This window comes from Gracilinanus agilis, chromosome 2 (genome assembly GCF_016433145.1).
Source record: "Gracilinanus agilis isolate LMUSP501 chromosome 2, AgileGrace, whole genome shotgun sequence".
Lineage (NCBI taxonomy): Eukaryota > Metazoa > Chordata > Mammalia > Didelphimorphia > Didelphidae > Gracilinanus > Gracilinanus agilis.
In genome coordinates, this window is record NC_058131.1 from 484,570,217 (window position 1) to 484,589,700 (window position 19,484).

Sequence of the window (19,484 nt, forward strand, 5' to 3'; positions counted from 1 at the left end):
AGTCATCATCCCTACACTGAATGCTCTCTCATCCTTTCCTCATATTGACTCCCAGGCAAACCAATTCAACTCTATAAGGTCCCCTTCTTGAGTTGTTTGTCCCCTTATTACATTGCTGATTGTGACTGGCTAAGCTTCATCTTTGGATAAATGCCATTATCAACTGCCTTTGCTTCTAAACATGTTGCTGAGTGAAGGTGAAGAAAATCATGTAACTATTCTGACTGGGTCTGCTACAAATTTCTGTTATACAGCACCTCTGCTGGGCCTTCCTTCACTGTTGCTAGGCAATCCTTTTACACTTTCCTTATCAACTCACTATCCCACTCTACACAGTGGCTCTTCCAAATCTTTTCACCCCTCCTCAAATCTTCCATAGCTTTCCTCTTTTCCCACCTTTACTTGAAAACCTCATATTTACTGAAAAAGTTGAGATCATTCACTGAGAGCTCTCTTCTTCCTTCCCACCTCCTCATCTCATATCATTCAGATGCATTCTAGCACTATCTCCTCTCTTATCCTTGTCTCACATGAAGAAGTAACCCTACTCCTTGCCAAAGCAGACCCCTCTACCTACACAAGGAATCACATTTCATCCTATCTCCTCCAACAGATTATTCTCCCTCCTCTGGCTTCCCCTGACCCATAATCCCTATTTTCACTTATTTTTTATCTCTTCCTGTCTACTGTCTCCTCTGATGCCTACAAACATGTTCATGTCTCCCACATCCTAAAAAACTCCACATTTAATATTAATAAATGTTAAAAAAAAAAAAAACTCCACATTTGATCCTCATGCTATCATCCTATAATCATCTTTTCTGCCCTTTGTGGCTAATCTCTTCAAGAAAGCTGTCTACAGAGCAGAACCAGAAAAATATTGTACAGAGACTGATATACTGTGGCACAATCAAATGTAACAGACTTTTATACTAGCAGCAATGCAATGACCCAGGACAATTCAGAGGAACTTCTGAGAAAGAACGCTATCCACATCCAGAGAAAGAACTGTGGGAGCAGAAACACAGAAGAAAAACATATGATCTATCACGTGGTTCAATGGGGATATGATTAGGATTTTGATATTAAAGAATTGCTCTATTGCAAATATGAATAACATGGAAATAAGTTTTGAACAATGATACATGTATAACCCAGTGGAAATGCTTGTCAGCTCTGGGAGGAGGGAGGGAAGAGGAGGATAATCATGAATCATGGAATCATGGAAAAATATTCTAAATAAATTTTTAAAATTAAATTTTTTTAATTTTAAAAAATAAAAAAAAAGCTGTCTACAATATAGGTGCCTTCACCTCCTCCCCTCTTCCTCTCATCTTAAGCTTACAATCTAGATTCTATCCTTATCTTGGTCAATAGAAATGGCTCTCTTCAAAAAAAAAAATCAAAAAACAAAACAAAACAAAAAAAGAAATGGTTCTCTTCAAAATTACCAATGATCTCCTAATTGCCAAATCCAAGGGCCTTTTCTCAATCCTTACTCTTCTTGACCTCTCAGAAGCCTTTGACACTATCAATCTTCTTCCTTCAAAACTGTTTTCTCTATGGGGGTAGCTGGGTAGCTCAGTGGATTGAGAGCAGGTCCAGAGACAAGAGGTCTTGGATTCAAATCTGGTCTCAGACATTTCTCATCTCTGTGACCCTGGTCAGGTCACTTAACCCCCATTTCCTAGGCCTTACCACTCTTCTGGAACCAATACATAGTACTGATTCTAAGACAAAAGGTTATTGTTTAAAAAAAAATAAAACTTTTTCTCTGGAGGTTTCTGGGACACCACTCTCTCCTGGTTCTCTTCCTACCTATCTGACTGCTCTTTTAAGGTCTCCTTTGCTGGCGATCCAAGTCATATCTGCTACCTGGATGTCACACAGAACTCTGTCCTAGGTCTTCTTCACTCATCCCTCTATACTTGAAGGTCTCATCAGGTGCCATGAATTTAATAATCATTTCTATGCTGATTATTCTCAAATCTACTTAACTAGCCCTAACTTCTCTGCTGACCTATAATTGCATATCTCTAATTTCCTTTCAGACATCTTAACTGGACTGTCTAGCAGACATCTTTTATGGTTTTTTTTAGTTTTTTTAGTTTAAAAGATAACTCATTATATTTTCCTCTAAACCTTGCCTTGCTCCAAACTTCTCTATAATTGTGAGGGGCACCACCATCTTCTCACAGTTTAGCTGTTATCCTCTATTCTTCTCTTTTACCATCCGCATCTGATCTGTTGCCAAGGCCTGTTGATTTCATCTTTATAACATCTCATAAATATACCCCCTTCTTTTCTGTGATAATTGCCATCATCCTGGTATAGGCACTCATCATGCCTGAATTATTGAAATAGCTACGGGATGATTTGCTTGCTACAAGTCTCTCTTCACTCCAGAGCATCCTTCATTCAGACTCCAAAGTGATTTTCCTAAAACACAGGCCTAGCCATATCATCCCCATAATTTGAAAACTCAGTGGTTCCCTATAATCTCTTAAGATCAAATAAAAAAATAATCTGTTTCGCATTCAAATATCTTTACAAATCTAGCACCCTCCTACCTTTCTAGTCTTCTTATACCTTACTACCTGCCAAGTACTCTTTGATTAACAGTAACACTGATCTCCCTGCCTTTCCAAGAACAAAATACTCTTATCTTTTAGCTCCAGGCACATATTCTCTGGCTGTCCCCCATACCTGGAACACTCTTCCTCCTTATGGCTATTTCCTGGTTTCCCAGCTAAAATCCAACTTTATACAAGAAGACTCTCCCAATCCCTTTTAGTTCTGGTGCCTTTCCACTCTTAATTATTTCCCATTTGTCCTCTGTATAGCTTGTTTGTACATGTTTGTTTATTTTCTCCATTAGATTATGACATCCTGAAGGACAGAGACTGTCTTTTACCTTTCATTGTATCCCTAGTGCTTAGGAGAAACAGTAGGTGCTTCATAAATTAATTACTTACTTTAAATCCCATTATTAAAAGTTCAATATCATATAGCTTGTTGAGAGAGATAGAAGGAAATGGGAATGTGTTTCAAAAGAGGTCTTGATATATTCCCTTGAGAATTTCCTGTAGCAAGTAGCCTGGGAAAAATCCATGAAAGGAGGATCCAGCTGGAAGCCAAGGAAAAATATTCAGAGACAAACACTAAGACATTTTAAGCTTCCACAGAAAAGTCATGGGAAATAGTCATAAGGTTCTCCTCCCTCACCCTTTGGGGAAGTAGGGGAAACAAGTCCGGAACACCTGGCTCTAGCCAAAAGGAAACTATGTAAAGAACATAATTAACTATATGATGGGTCCTCCAGGTGACCAAATGGATGGTCTGCTGCAAGACTGATGTTTAGAATGTGACAGTCAATGTCTATACTTTTATTTTTAAAAATGTCTTAATAACTGTCATGATAAACCAGACTTCATTTTACCTCCTCAAAAATAGCACCAATCATCCCTAGAAGAGTAGGAAAAGTGATGAAGAAAAAGGTAGTATTTGTCATTTTTTTTTAAAATCCTTGCCTTCAGTCTTAGAATCAATACTGTGTATATAGAGGAAGGCGATGGAAGTTAAGTGACATGCCCAGGGTCACATGGCTAGGAAATGTCTGAGGTTAGATTTGAACACAAGACCTCCCATCTCTAGACCTGGCTCTCTATTGACTGAGTCACCTAACTGCCCCCTGTTGTCTATTTCTTATTGATGGAATCCACTGCTAAATCAGGGAAGAGCCAGTGAGCAAGAAGAGGGGTACTGACTTAAGCAGGGGAAAAGAGTAGCTACTGAAGAGAGGCAAAAACAAGAGCTGAAAGGGGGTGGGGAATGGAAGAGATGGAGGGAGAAGGGGAGAGGGGTAAGTGGGTACTGGCCAGGCCAGAGGAGGAGGAAAGGCAGATGTACTGTATAGAACAGTAATAGCAAACCTATGGCACCAAAGATGACACACAGAGGACTCTCTGTGGGCACATGTGCTACCTTCCCCACCCCGATCGTCTCCCAGAGTTCATTACTAGAAAGGTTGAAGGACTCAGGAGCAGCTGCTCCCTTCTCCCTCTCTACCATGCCTGATGACATTTTTTCACATCACCCACCCATCTACTCAGCAGCCCAATGGGAATGTGGAAGGTGTACGGCTCATAGGTGGCAGAGCTGGAGGGGAGCAGAGGCCTGGGGCTACTCCCCTCCCAGTGTCTACACTTCCTCACTTCACTCACCTCTCCCACAGCAGCTCAATCCCTCCCCTATGTAGGGTAAGGGTGGAGAGGTAGTGCAGGGCTCAGTGAAGGGGGGTGGGGTACAGCACAAGGTCTCTGGGGAGGCTGCATGGCATGCAGATCCTAAAAGGTTCACCATCACTGGTATAGAGCATTAGATGTAGAGGCTTCAGAAAGACTTGGTTTTTTGGCCTCAGACATTGACCCGGATCAGCCTTTTTAAACACTTTTAAATTTCAGTTCCATCTGATTTTTAATCTTTTTTGTGTGTCATAGACTCCTTTGTCTAGTAAAGGCCTATGGACTACTCAAAATATTTTGTTTTGTTTTTTCAAATCCTTACCTTTTGTCTTAGAATCAATATTGGTAAGGACTAAGCAATTGGGGTTAACAAGGACTAAACTTTTACCTTTCTTGGTATCTCCAAGGATTAGCACAGTGCCTGGCACATTATAGTCACTTAGTGTTAGTTAGCGGATTAAAATCTATCAACTAGACTCTAGATTAAGAACCCCTTGCTCTAAGGTCCCTTTCAGGTCCAAGGCTTTTTGATCCTATGAGAAAGCTGAGTCAATGACAGATAAGCAAAAGGCTTGGGGGCTGGCGGGGCAGCCAGAGGAGAAGGGTGTGAGGGATGGTGGCAGGCACTTGGGGGGTCGGGGTCTGAGAAGAAAGGTGTCAGGTAGAGAGGAGGACAGGGTTTAGGACTGAAAAGAGGGTGAGGCAGAGGCAACGATTAGGGTCAATCAGCTGACATCTTCATCTGGGCTGAGGCAAGGCAGGTAAGCCGAAGCGTGAACATTCCGAAAAAAGAATAAAAAAGTTCACCCCCCCCCCCCCCCCCCGCCGCCCAGCAGCAAGCCACAGGGAGCAAGGGAAACCGGGGTGGGGAAAGGTGGGGCGATACAGGGAGAGAAGGGTGCGTCCATCCTGGAGGGGCGGAGCTGGGCGAAGTCCGAGTCCACCATGTCCATCTCCTGAGAAGGATGGAGGAAGGTCCCCCTCCCAGGTGGTAGGGAGCAACATATATGTTACACCAATGGTTGCATGCAAAGGTCAGTTAATAAGCATCTATATTTTAGTATTTATTGCCACGAACTGAGAATACAAAGAAACGTTAACAAGCAGTGAAGGCAAGCCCTGGGGGGACCCCTCCATTTCTTCATTATGGGACGGGGGGAGTCCTCAGCCTTTTGGGGTACATACCTACGGCGGGGGCTGGACAATCCCCAGCCCCAGCTCCAGTCTCTACCCCGTCGCCAGTTGGGTTTTCGAACCCTGAACCCGAGGTGAGCAGTGAGTCCGACATCTGCAGCCCAGCCCAACGCAGCGCAGCTCACCGACTCCACAGCTTGTCCGCGGCAGCAGTGAGCAAGAGAAGGAACCTGCTTCGGAAACAGCCGAAGCCCGAGGCCCTAGTCGAGGCGGAAAGAGCCGAGAGCCGATGAAGCCGAACCGGAAGGAGCTTCCGCAGGAGCAGCCCTTTCCGATAAAGATTCCGCCTCATTCAGGTTCCCATTCCCTCTGACTCTGGCTAGGAGAAGCTGAGGGAGAGGGGAAGGAAGGGATGAATGGGAACGGGACTGGGACGGGACGATAGCTGGTTCCCTTTTTGCTGATTCTTCTTTTAGACCATGGCCAGAAAGAACGAGAGGAGGCTGGGGGAAGGTTGAGCCAGGCACTTCCGGAAGTCGTGGTCTCCATAGAGACGCTCCTGGAGTCTCAGGCTGCTGTGGACGCTGTGAGCGCCCTCTTCCCGGCGCGACAATGGAGGGTTTGCCTGAGGACTATGACTCCAAGCCTGGAGATAATGCCAACCCGGAGACCCCCGACCATGAGAAAGAAGCGGGCCCAGAGCCACCTCAGAAGGGAACTGAGGAGTCTGAGGCAGACACTGAAGCCAAGTCCCAGCAGGAACCAGGGATCCCTCAGGACACCAGGCCTGAGGACTTTTCTCAAAAAAAGACCGAAGAAGCGCCCCGGGAAAAAACAGGATCACAGATTCCGGAGGATTCTCAGCCAGATGCTCCTCAGGGCACTGAAGGCCAGACCCAGGAGGATAATGAGGAAAAGCCCCCTGCAAAGACAGAGCCAGAGATTCCTAAGGACACTGAGGCAGAGACTCCTCAGGATGCTGAAACCCAGGCCCAGGAGGAGTTAAAGTCAAAGATCTCTCAGGAAACTAAGCTTGAGGACTTAACTCAACAAGAAAAGTCCCCTGAAAAGGCAGAGTCAGAGATTCCTAAGGACACTGAGGCAGAGACTCTTCAGGGTGCTGAAACTCAGTCCCAGGGGGAGTTAAAGCCAGGGATTTCTCAGGAAACTAAGCTTGAAGACTTACCTCTGCAGGGCACTGAGGAAAAGTCCCCTGAAAAGGCAGGAGCAGAGATTCCTCAGGGAGATGAAGCCCAGTCCCAGGAAGAATTAAAGCAAGGGATCTCTCAGGAAACTAAGCTTGAAGACTTGCCTCAGCAAGGCACTGAGGAAAAGTCCCCTGAAAAGGCAGAGTCAGAGATCCCTCAGGGAGCTGAAACCCAGGCCCAGGAGGAGTTAAAGCCAAAGATCTCTCAGGAAACTAAGCTTGAGGACTTAACTCAACAAGAAAAGGCCCCTGAAAAGGCAGAGTCAGAGATTCCTAAGGGCACTGAGGCAGAGACTCCTCAGGATGCTGAAACCCAGGCCCAGGAGGAGTTAAAGCTAAAGATCTCTCAGGAAACTAAGCTTGAGGACTTAACTCAGCAAGAAAAATCCCCTGAAAAGGCAGAGTCAGAGATTCCTAAGGACACTGAGGCAGAGACTCCTCAGGATGCTGAAACCCAGGCCCATGAAGAGTTAAAGCCAAGAATCTCTCAGGAAACTAAGCCTGAGGACTTAACTCATCAAGAAAAGACCCCTGAAGAGGCAGAGGCAGAGATTCCCAAGGACACTGAAGCAGAGACTCCTCAGGATATTAAAGTTGAGCCAGAGATTCCTCAGGAAACTAAGTTTGAAAAAGAAAGGCCCTCTGAGTTACCAGAGGTGGGACTTGGATTTGCTGAAGACATGCTCGCATGGAACAAATATCCTGATTCCTTTGTTGAGAGTGAGACAGAGTCTCCTACCAAGGCTTTGGAATCTGTTGGTGGAGAGGTCCGGAAGTGGTCATCCTCAGAGAGTACAGTAGGTATCCTCTCTAAAGAACGGCTCAGCTTTGAAGAAGCTCATAGGACGTCCATGAAATTTCATCCCCTCTTGGCTGAGGATGAAAAAGAAACCTTTCATAGGAAGAAATCTTCAAAAGACACTAAGGAAATCAAAGAGGTAGTCATAACTGAAACAAGTTCAGAACCAGCCTCAGAATCTGACATCCAGGAAAAACCAAAGAAACCTGAAACTACTAAGACACATTACCTCACATGGAGCCCAGAAGATGTTGCAGAGTGGATTAGCCAACTAGGGTTTCCTCAATACAAGGTAATATTAGTTTAAGCTCATATTTATATATACCTTTATGGTTAAAGCACTTTCATAGCCCAATACTGTTAATCCCCATTTTATAAATGAAAAAATTCTGAAGTTAAATGATTTACTTACTGATCCACTTGTGAATAGTAAGTGAAGCCAGGACTCAACACGGGTCTTCTGACTGGAAGTCATATATTAACTTAGCATCTCTTTTTATCCCACTCAGTCCCCTGTGTTTGACCCAGGTCTTCAGGGGAACTGTAGAAGTGAATATTGCTTGAGTTGAATAGAAAGAGCATGAATCTGTGATTAAGAAATTTAGGTTCTAATTCTGGACCTGTCACCAATTAGATGTCTGACATTGAAAAAATCATTTAACTATTTCTTAGTTTGCTCAACTCTAAATTGGGAATAATTAAGACGTATACCTGAATAGAGATAAAAAGATATCTAAGAAATATATTTGTAAAGAATTTTCAGCTCTACAAATTCAAAACCTATTTTAGTTGTTTAATAACGAAGTGCATCATTCAACAAAGTTATCCTCTCTAATGCCTTGTAGTATGAGAGTGTAACCATAGATTTTGAAGGCTTTTGTTGGGAGAGTGAGAGTGAGCTTAGTATAATGGATAAAGAGAGGCTAACCTTAACTGGTCGTGTCCTCAGGGAAATCACTTTTTTTCCACCATTGTAGTTCCCTACAATGGCAACTCTGTTAGAAACAAAAGAAAATATAAAAGTAGTCACAGATTTCTAAACTAGAAAGACCAGAATAGGCATACTACAAGGAAAAATTGTGGGAAATAGCAGGTACACATAGATGTAAATACAAGGGGAAGCTAGGTAGATAGAAAGCCAGGTTTTGGAGACTAGGAGGTCCTAGCCTCAATCTGGCCTCAGATACTTCCTAGCTGCATGACCCTGGGCAAGACACTTAACCTCAGTTGCCTAGCCCTTACTGTTCTCCCTTGGAACTGATACTTAGTCATGATTCTAAGACAGAAGGTAAGGGTTTAACAAAAAAAGAAGAAGAAGCAGCAAATATAAGATATATGCAAAGTATATAGAAGATAATTTGAAGTTGGGAGTGAAACTAACAACTTTGGAGATCAAGGTAAGCCTCATGGAAGTTAGCAAGATTGGTCAGAACTCCGAAAATGCTTTTCCAGCCAGACTGGTCTATTTGTTGCCTTCTCTATATACCATCCCAATTCTCTACTCGCTGCCTTTGCACATGTCCAGAATTCACTCAGCTCAAGTTTCTAGATTAAAAGTTCAAAACAGTTTACACAGGCTTTCCCATTATTGGGAACTCTCCCCTCCCCTCCAATTTAGAGTGAACCTAATTTAAGGATTCCATCTTATACTAGTTAATAATAATGTTTCTGACATGTAGCCTTCAAGTTCAGTTCTTAATGCTTTTTCATGTTGTTATATAGTGGCAGCTCTTTGACCAGAGACTTAGAATACTCTGATTATAGTTTTCCTTACTATATGTGTCAGCGACCAAATATCTCATTATATCATTCCAATTTAAGGAGTCAATCGTTGAAAACTGCTTTATTAGAAAAATATTAGTCATGATTTTGACTTATTTAATGAAATATTGATTCTGACTAAAGTATGGGAGGGAGGTGAAAGGAATTTTCCTATTAGAAGTTTTTTGTTTTTTTGGGTTTTTTTTACCTTTTCATAATAGGACACCACCAGGCCAAGGCCAATTTATTCCTCTCCCTTCCTAATTTCTAATAACTATAACAATCTTTTGTTTTAATCCTCTTAGTTTATTTTTTAATTTTTTTAAACTCTTCACTTCTGTGTATTGGCTCATAGGTGGAAGAGTGATAAGGGTGGGCAATGGGGGTCAAGTGACTTGCCCAGGGTCACACAGCTGGGAAGTGTCTGAGGTGGGATTTGAACCTAGGACCTCCCATCTCTAGGCCTGGCTCTCAATCCACTGAACTACCCAACTGCCCCTTTTAATCCTCTTAGAGACAATACACTGTATTGATTCTAAGACAGAAGGTAAGGGTTCCTTATCTTCTGATTTAGAATCAATACTATGCCTCACTCCTTATTCACTGAGCCACCTTGCTGCCCTCTCTAACACCTTTTTGTACCATCAATCTGCAGTTAGACTTCCAGGCATGAATCACAATTCCTAATTAGTATTTTGGGCACACTAAAACTTAGATTTCTAAAAGTTTTCAAATACTAGTGACTTTATTGTCAATTTTCACTAAAATAGGAATAATTTTTGTTTATTCTTTCCATAGATATACTAATGTAGGGCATTTAAATTAAGTTTTAATATACCTTTTAATCAGTACAAAATTTTCCAGGTTATGTGTGAAAAGTATTTTTCTCAAATCATGTATAGATAACATATATACATGTCATACTGTCACACAATATAACATATAGCTTAAACAGGGCTTGACCTTGATTTTATAGCAATTGAAAATTAACAAATGAGGAATGTACTCAGTGTCCAGAATGTTCTTTAAATACAAATTAAAATTAGAATCCATATTGCAAAAGAGTGGTTAAGGGCTAGGCAATGGGGGCCAAGTGGCAAACATATTAGATTTCCTTATAAGTAGTGCTTATTCTTAGGGTAATTCTTATTTTACTGTACAAGGTACACCCTTTTAGAAGGGTGAAAGATCAGTAAAAATGACAACAGGGAGAAGTAAATAGATCAAAGCATGTTGCTCTGAGGTTAAAAGATGTAGAAATGGGTATTGGTCAAGTGAACTCTGTACTAATACCAAGGAAATAGGCCCCAAAGAGATTACAAGTTCTTCTCCATAACAGGAGGTGGGAAGGCAAGGAAAAAAAAATTAGGTTTCTAAGAGGTTAGTGCTTACAAAGCACTGTGCTAAGTACAGGAGATACAAATAGAAAACTGAACTCAGAAGAGTAGTGTTTACCATTGTGAGAGTCTCAGCACAATAATTGCACCAGGAGGCTGTTTTGGGAGAAATTAGACTCAAATAAGAGTCGAGGCAGTAATATGGCTCAGTGGATAGAGATTCAGGCCTGGAGATGAAGTCTTGAGTTTAAATCTAGACTCAGACCCTTCCTGGCTATGTGACCCTGAACAAGTCATTTAACTCTAATTTTGTAGCCCTCACTTCAACCTTGGAACCAGTATTTAGTATAAATTCTAAGACAGAAGATAAGGGTTAAAAAAATGTCTATGACAAGGCCTAAAGATGTGATGAGGTGAGGGTATCAGAATTAAGGACTAGGATATTGGAAAGTAGGCAGGAGGCTATAAAATGGGCCAAATTATTGAGAGGAGGTAATGGTTAAATATTGGGAAGGTTAAGGAAAAAGAACAGGTCTCTATATATTCAGACATATTATTTTAATACATAAAATGTTTGTAGGAAGTCATCTCTATCTAGGAACAACAACTGATGAAAAGCCTAAATGTTAAAAAGTAGTCCCCAATTCCTTTCTCTCATTTTTTAGTCAAATGAGCAAGAGTCCATTTCCTTCTCCAACTGATCAAAATTAATGTTAATTTGGTGGAATAAAGTACAGGTTGTAGCAGGACAAGAGAATGAACTTACATTTAAAAAAAAAAAAAAACCTTACCTTCTGTCTCAGAATCCATATTGCAAAAGAGTGGTTAAGGGCTAGGCAATGGGGGCCAAGTGACTTGTCCAGGGTTACACAGCTAGGAAGTATCTGAGACCAGATTTGAACCCAGGAACTACTGACTTCAGACCTGGCTCTCTATCTACTTGCATTTTTTTAAGGGAAATTTGACCTTTTATCAGGTGACTAAAGTGGTGAACCTGACTGGAAAGAAAAAAGTAAACAATTATAATAAAAGTAAAGCTTACTTTTCTAAGCATAGGCCTAGAAACAATCATGATTTCTATTTCTTTCTTTTGCTGCCGGCAGTACATCTTTCGAGTGACGTTCTTGTTGTACTGACAGGAATGTTTTACAACAAATTTCATCAGTGGCCGGAAACTCATCCATGTTAACTGTTCAAACCTTCCTCAGATGGGAATAACAGATTTTGAGGATATGAAGGTGAGCAGTGTTCACAAAGAATTCCTTTACAGTGTTACTTAACCTCAATATGTCTGAAATTAGTTGACTATTATCTTTCCTCCAGAACTGGTTCCTTCTTCCTGACTTTTCTTTATTTCTCTTAATTAGATATTGTCATGCTCCCAATCTTCCAGGCTAAAAACCTCTGTCATCTTTGAATCTTCCTCTACCATGTTTCCCATATGTTATACTCTTTCTCTATTTTTTTAATCCTTACCTTCTGTCTTGAAATTGATACTAAGTATTAATTCCAAAGCAGAAGAGTGTTAATACCTAGGCAATTGGAGTCAAGTGACTTGCCCAGAGTCACACAGCCAGAAAGTGTCTGAGGCCACACTGGAACCCAGAACCTCCAAGTCTCCAGGTCTGGCTCTCTATCCACTGAGCCACTTAGCAGCCCCTTTTCCATTTTGAATTCCATTACCCTAATTTAGACCCTTATCAGCTCATACTAAGATTATTTAATAGCTTCTTAGATGGTTTTTCTATCTTGATTCATTTCCCTATTTTAATTCCTCCTAAAAAACTACTGCTAAATTAATTATCCTAAAACACTCATAGCTTCTCTCCCTCCTTATTGCTTTCCATGGCTCCTTACTGCCTATATGATGATGGCTGAGCTTTGTAGGCCCTCTACATGCAGGCCCCAACTTGCCTTTCTCAAATCATCATAGAATTTCAGAGTTAGGAGAAACTTCAGAGGTCTAATTCAGCTTTTATCCTAAGTGAAAATTCTATTCCTAAAACCCAGAAGAGTGGTCATCTCACTATCCTCCCTCCCATACACTGGCTGTCTCTCAAACATACCTTTAATATTCTTACTCTGCCTTTGTTTATACTATCCTCTTCACCCATACTGCCCTCCCTCCTCTTCTCCACCAGTTGGAATTCCTTCTATCCAAACTCATGTCTCATGCTTCATGTCCCATGAAGCCTTTCCAGCAACTCCAGCTCATAGTACCGCATTAGCCTGACGTTCCCCCCCCGCAATATGTACCTTTGAAAGTCACATCCACACTATTTTTGAGCACTTCCAGCTTTGAAACCACAAGTTGTGTGCACTCAATATACGTAAAAAGCAAGGCAGATGGGAAATCGCAACCAGCTGCCTATTTGTTTTGATATTCCATCAAATATCACCGTTAATACTAAAGGTGCCAAATCAGTGTTAATTAAAACTACTGGAAATGAGAAAATAAGAATAACTGTGATGCTTGCAGTCACAGCTGATAGGCGAAAACTGACTCCTTATGTAATTCTAAGGCGTAAAACATTACCTAAGGAAAAGTGGCCATCAGGAGTGATCTTTCGAGTGCAGGAAAAAAGATGGATGAATGAAGAACTTGTGTTAGATTGGTTGAATATGGTTTGGGGTAGGTGTCCCGGTGTGTTATTGCATCAGAGAGGAATGCTCTTACTCTATGCCTGACTGAAAATGTGAAGAAGAGAATTGCTGAAATGTGCATGGACCTGGTTGTTATTCCGGGAGGAATGATGTCATAATTACAAGTGTTAGATGTAGTAATCAATAAGCCATTCAAAGATCATTTGAGGAAAGAATATAATGAGTGGATGTTGACTGGAACCATGAATTTACTCCATTGGGAAAAATAAAGAAACTGGGTCACTGTATTAGGGAACTGAATCAAAGGCTCTTTGGACAAAATTTCCACCGAGTCCACTATACTTGGATTTGAAAAATGTTGTATATCAAACAGTTCGGATGGTAGCAAAGTATTTTTGTGGGAAGAAGAGGGTGACAGCAATGACTAGAATTATGTTTCCACTTTGGGAGATGAGGAAAAAGAAGAGGAAGGAGAACAAGATTAAATATTAGAAGGTAGTTTCTTACAAGTATCTATAAAAGTAATACACATTTAATAAAAGTGTTGGCATTAAAACTTCTTTAACTTGTTTTCAGAACCTTGAAAAAACTTCAAATATAAAGTGCCTACATTATTCGTGAGTTAAGAGAAAAATTATAATTTAAAAGAGAAAATAAAATGGGTGTTTCCTCTTTCTGAGGTACCCTTGTAAGGGTTAAATTAGGAGTTTGACAAAATAGGAGAGCAGCTTTTAACAATTTTTGTTTTAATGGGAATATAGTAAAAGGAGGGAAATATAGGAAAGAGAGAAAGAGAGAAAATGCCTAATACTTAACTAGCTACCCTATAACTACCTATAACTGCCATTAGAGAAAGTCCAGCTGATCACCCTTCAGCTCAGCTCACCAGGCAGAATATATATATCTCCCAACTAACAACCAATAACGAACCCCCAACGACAAACTACCAACTACCAACCAGCTCCCAACCCAAAAAAGGTCAAAAAGCCAAAAAGCCCATCTCAGTCCTCCGAGCTGGCTTTTTTTTTTTTTTTATCCCCTTCTCCCCTCACTTCCTGTCTCTCTAGTTTCTGCTTCCTTTCACTGTGGGCTGGTATATCTTTACACATCTCTATGGTAAAAGGACCTCCAGGTCCCCAGTTAAATTAGAAGAAAGGGATTAAGAATTCCCTTTTACGCCCTTCAAAATATTTGAGATCGCACTGTATGTGGGGTCATATATTCAGGCTAATACGGTATTCTTCCTCTTCTTTGAACACCATATAGTTCTACAGAGTATACTCATTTGGCGCATAGAATATGCTGTATTGTGTTTCTATTTAACCATTTTATGTATATTTATTTGTCTTCTCTCCCCAACTCCATTATAAGCAACCTACAGAGACAGGATCTGTGTTTTATTCTAATTTCTAACCCTCTCAGAACCTTGCACAGTCTCTGCTTATAATGTGTACCCAACACATACATTTTAAGTGCTTTTAGAAAGAAAATCAAAAGTGAACTACATTTTTCCTTGACTTTATTCCAAACAGGACCAAATAATGTTTGTAGAGGTAACACATAGATGTAGGATGTAAACAAAAAGAGGGAGAAGAGCAGAGGAAAAAGAAGGGGGGGAGGAACTGAAAAAGAAAGCAGTATAATATGACAAGGAGTAAGCTAGGAGGCTAGAAGACTTGGGTTCAAATGCAGTCTCACTAGCTGTGTCACAGACCCTGGGCAAGTCATTCAATCTCACCCAGCTTCTATGTCCCCACATGTAAAATGAGGACAAGAATCTACTTCACAGGACTGTTGTGCAAATAAAATAAGATAATTCAGGTAAAGGACCCTTGCAAACCTTAAAAAGCTATTATATAGCTAGCTAGTAGCCCAGTGCAATGATGTGGAAAGAGCTGCCTCAGATGCCACTTGGATCTGCCCTGGTCCAAATGTTATTGCTGAGATGATAAGGGAATGTCAACCAGTAATAGTCAAACTCTGTTATTGACATCTGGATATAGAAAACTACTTTTAAACACCCACAAACACTCATTAGAAATGAAACTGCTGAACAAATGTCATCCAGGCACAAAACAGAATCTAGTTTTCCCATGTATATCCTGACTCTGCTGCTGGCAGGGTGACTTCGAGAAATCATTTAATCTCTCTCAGCCTGAGGTTTTTAGTTTAGTGTTTTTTTTTTTTTTATCTGTAAAATGAGGTGGGGAGGAGTTAAGCTAGATGATCTAAGGCCCCTTCCAAAAGAATTCTGGTCATGCATTAATTTTTTGAGCCATGCCTACAAGAAGATGTCAATTACTATTAAGTAATGTCTTCAAATGCAAAGGAAAAGACATAAAGACATTGCTTTTCTGAGTGTGTAGGCAATGCTGTGATCATTCTAGTTAAACATGTATATGAACTTATAACATAAAACAAGGAACCAGCTTAGAAAAGTGGTTCACTGCGATTCTCAAAAATTAAAACAAACTTCTTAACCAATTAAATTCTACAAAGTTCAGTGCTTATCATCAGCATGTATTAATAGCATACATGCTCATTTTGGCAACCAGGCTGGTATACTCTCTTTACATTCTGACTTTCAAAGCAGAAGCTCTTTTTTTACATCACTTTCATTTCCAAATATATCCCTCTGCTCTCTATTCAGGAAACTATCCCTTCTAACAGAGAAATTAAGAAGGAAAAAAGCAGTATGGAAAAATTAACCCACACATCAATCAAATCTTGACAGTATATGTACTGTTTTCAAAACCCCACTAAAGAAGGGAGGGAAAGGTACATCTCATCTCTTCTTTAGTGGTATGTTTGGTCAAAATAATTAATCTTGTTGTAGGTTATGTATATGTATATAGTTGTAGAGAAAAATTTTTCTGAGACTGCTTACTTCACTTAGTATCCTTTCAAAATTATTTTCCCAAGCATCTCTGAATTATTCATATTCATTGTTACTTACAGCACAGATGTTCCATTACATTCATGGAATCAAAATCTGTTTAGCCATTTTCCAAACAATGGGCAGCTGCTTTGATTCTAGTTCTTCCCTACCACACACACAAAAAAATGCTATGAATGTTTTGGGATACATGAAATCTATTTTTCTTTTTAATTTACTTGTGGTATATGCCTAATAGTGAGGTCCCTGGGTCAAAAGGTATGAACATTTTAGTCATTTTTTAAAGCATAATTCCAAATTGTTTTCCAGAATAGTTAGATTGGTCCACAGCTTCACTAATAGTTTTATTAGTGTCAGAATTTTCAGTTTCTCTGTTCAGAAGCCCATGCTAGATTCTAGGAGAAATGAATGAGACAATTATCATCCCCATGGAGATTATGATCTAGTAGGTGTGGGGGTCTAGCCTCAACAAGTCATGCGTGGATCCTACTGACTTACAAAGGAAGTGTTATGAGGAGTTTATTTAATTATATTCTGTCTCGTTAGGAACAGAAGCCTTATGTTAGAGGAAGGTTTTTAATTTCTATGCCATCTCCTTTAAGAGACAGTAGCAGATAGATTTGAACTGTCTCTTTAAGAGAAAACTATTAAAAAGAGAGACAGTTAAGAAAACTCCAATTTGCTCTGGCTTCTTTGTGGTCTGAGAGGAATTTGAAGGTGCTGGATCAGTTTTCTCTCTGTCCAAAGAAACTGGCAGTTAAGGTCTGGGAAGTTTGGTCCGAAATATTGAAAAGAGAAGAAGTCTGTTACTGAGGGGTCTGTGTTTCTCAGAATTCTGAGAGGAGGAGTGTGGTCTGTGTCTCTTGTGACAGGCAGTTAGACCATTTCAGTTGGAGTTAAGAAGACCTGATTTAAGGAGGTTGGAAAAGATAAAGACTTATCATTTAGCATAAGTAGATAGTTAGAAATTATCTTAGAACAGAGTAGGTTTAGGCTGGCCTATTTCAGCAGGCAAGAAGAAGCTGAAAAGAAAACAGATTTTTAGGGTTTATTAGATGTTTAGATTAGGGTTTGAATTAGGCATAGTTATAAGAAACTCTCTTATTTCCTACATTCTGTTTTCCTATCCCAACTCTCCTCCAAAAATAAATAAGGATCTTACCAAACTGCTTCTGGCCTTCTATCCACCACCTACAAAATAGGTTTACCCATACCAGCTTTAGTTTGGCCATAACAGAAGCCAGAGACTGGAAAGATGGGTGAAAAGCTTAAGATAAGGGAGTAGAGAAAAGAGACACACGGAGAGTTGGAATCAAAGACCAAACTGATACAAAGACAGAGTGGTCCACAGGACTTATTTAAGTGTAAATGAATCAAAGAGAGCTCCATGGATTCAAAAAACAAAAGAGTTCAACAAAACAGGATTACAAGTTTCTTCACAAAAGCAACAAGCTAGGTGACAAAAGGTAGATGATTGAAAATACCACTGGAACTTCCTCCAAGAACTGTCTTGGATCTGTCAGATATTCTTCCTGACTCAGGATTTCCAATTGGTAAGGTTTTTCTGTTCTTTAGGAACTTTGTAGTCCGCCCGTCGCCTTTTCACTGCATGAAGTCCAAAGCTATGAGACATTTCTCAAAGGTTAAAGGAAGATCAACTCCATAACCAGATAATTTCAACTCCAAGCCAATTTCTCTGATAGAAGGATTCAGTATAAATTAATCATGTGAATTATCAAAAATACAAACATAAGACTGACCAAAGAACTCCTTGCTCATTGGAATCAGCTTTTGAATACATATTTATCATTCCCATGACTTGTTATGTCTGAACTCCTTCAGTAGGGGCATATAATATATCCTGGAAAGACAGATAATATTCTTTTTAAAGTACAGTTTTTGCAGGTATAGAGAATAGTCTATTCAAGCTTAAGGTTAACTATATAGTGTTTGTTCATTTGTCAAGGTAACTTGTTAGTTTTTGCCAATCCAGTAATTAACTTTAGTTCTAGTAACTGGTTTTATTTCTCATTTTTAGTTGCAAGTTGACTTGAACTGTTCATAGGCAGGCCCTTTGCTTGAGTTGGGGCCATAGATAGCTTCCACTAGACTATCTATGGTTCCTACCCTGCAATATTACCTGATCTTACAGCTGACAAGCTATTCGGCTTAAATGATACATGAACTCATCTGGTACCATCTAATGCTGGGGAAGAGAAAACCTAAGTGGTATGTTGAGATTCATTTTACATTTGTTTATGAATTTCTCTTAAAAAACTAATAGTTTGTGGTAAAAACAGACCATCTAGATTTTGAGTTATTGCATCATTTAATTAATTTTATAGAGAAATAACTTCAGGATTTAGGTTTAGAGAGTTCTAGGGAATTAGGATAAGTACCTTTAACTTAGCTGTACTTAAGTTAGGACAGTTGACACATTAAAATACATTTTTCTTGAATTTCAGGTGATTTCACGTCATACACGGGAGCTACTTGGAATCGAGGAACCATTATTCAGTCGCAGCATTTCCCTTCCCTATCGGGACAACATGGGCTTATTTTTAGAACGAAAAGGTCATACCGGGGTAAAATCTGATGCTTTGACCCTATGTGGTTTTATCGAAGAAGCAGGATTACAGGAATATGTTCCTAAAGGTGATAAGAAAGATGATCCTTGCGCAAAAAAGAAGAAAAAGAAAAAGAAAAGGCCAATGGCCCATGCACATAGTTTAAAAGATAAAATTAAACTAACTTAAAGGAAGTGGGGGATTTTCTCCCAGCGATGACTCAAGAGTCAGAATTATTGGATCTTTTCCTAGCTTAAAGACTTACTCATTTCACCTGCTGTGTTGCATTTTATTTCTTCTTTACAATGAAGATGAGAATATGGATTTAATTGCATCAGGGGAATTGTGATGGTTTTTAATGTATAATTCAAATAATGCTGTCTGGTTGTATGAACAAAATGGGTTGTAGAAGTAACAAGTGGTTTGAAATGTTACTCATTATAGATTGGAGCTTTGAGTTTACCTACAACATTATCCTTTGTAGTGTTGCTCAAGCATTTCTTAAATGACATCTAGGCTAAAGTTCACCCAAGCATGATTGCTTCACAAAACAAATTTTAAGCCAACTATTACTGCTAAAATTGAATTATGACACCAATATGGCTTTAAAATTTTATTGTTCTTTCTCTTCTATTTTACTTTTAAAATCTTAGAAACTCTTCTAGGGCTATACTAAGCCAGAAAGGTCTGTGACATCTACTCAAATTCCCACCATTTGGCTTAATATTCATTTTCAAGGAAATTTATTTCCTCCAACTTAGAAGAAACTGTTTCTCAGATTGGCATTCACGCCAGACATTACATTTGGACGAAAAGCTAATTTCCTCGCATACTAAGCTAACAAAATTTAGTCTAAAAGTGCTCTAACATCATGTTGCTGAGCTTAACTGGTTCACAATTAAGCAAAAGCCAAAATGCAAATGATTAGCCTAAAA

At 39.8% G+C, this 19,484-nt stretch overlaps 2 protein-coding genes across 2 annotated transcripts in view; one reads left to right on the plus strand and one right to left on the minus strand.

Moving 5' to 3' along the window:
* The window catches only part of TMED8 (transmembrane p24 trafficking protein family member 8), a 29,613-nt gene extending 24,081 nt beyond the window's left edge, over positions 1–5,532 (minus strand). The window contains exon 1 of the mRNA XM_044664962.1: positions 5,430–5,532. Coding sequence (XP_044520897.1) covers positions 5,430–5,532 — 103 coding nt within the window. The remainder of the gene's footprint in view (positions 1–5,429) is intronic.
* Positions 5,533–5,990: 458 nt separating this feature from the next.
* SAMD15 (sterile alpha motif domain containing 15) lies at positions 5,991–19,119 on the plus strand. The gene is made up of 3 exons (XM_044662108.1): positions 5,991–7,676; positions 11,622–11,720; positions 18,448–19,119. The coding sequence occupies exons 1-3, from the start codon at positions 5,991–5,993 to the stop codon at positions 18,736–18,738; spliced, it is 2,076 nt and encodes a 691-aa protein (XP_044518043.1). The 3' UTR covers positions 18,739–19,119.
* Positions 19,120–19,484: the final 365 nt, after the last annotated feature.

What these genes read in the sequence shown, in the direction of transcription:
- SAMD15 (XM_044662108.1), top strand. Translation starts at nt 5,991, where the DNA reads ATGGAGGGTTTGCCTGAGGACTATGACTCCAAGCCTGGAGATAATGCC. An exon ending in TAGGGTTTCCTCAATACAAG is followed by an intron (nt 7,677 to 11,621) that starts GTAATATTAGTT and finishes TTGTACTGACAG; the next exon opens with GAATGTTTTACAACAAATTT. An exon ending in CAGATTTTGAGGATATGAAG is followed by an intron (nt 11,721 to 18,447) that starts GTGAGCAGTGTT and finishes CTTGAATTTCAG; the next exon opens with GTGATTTCACGTCATACACG.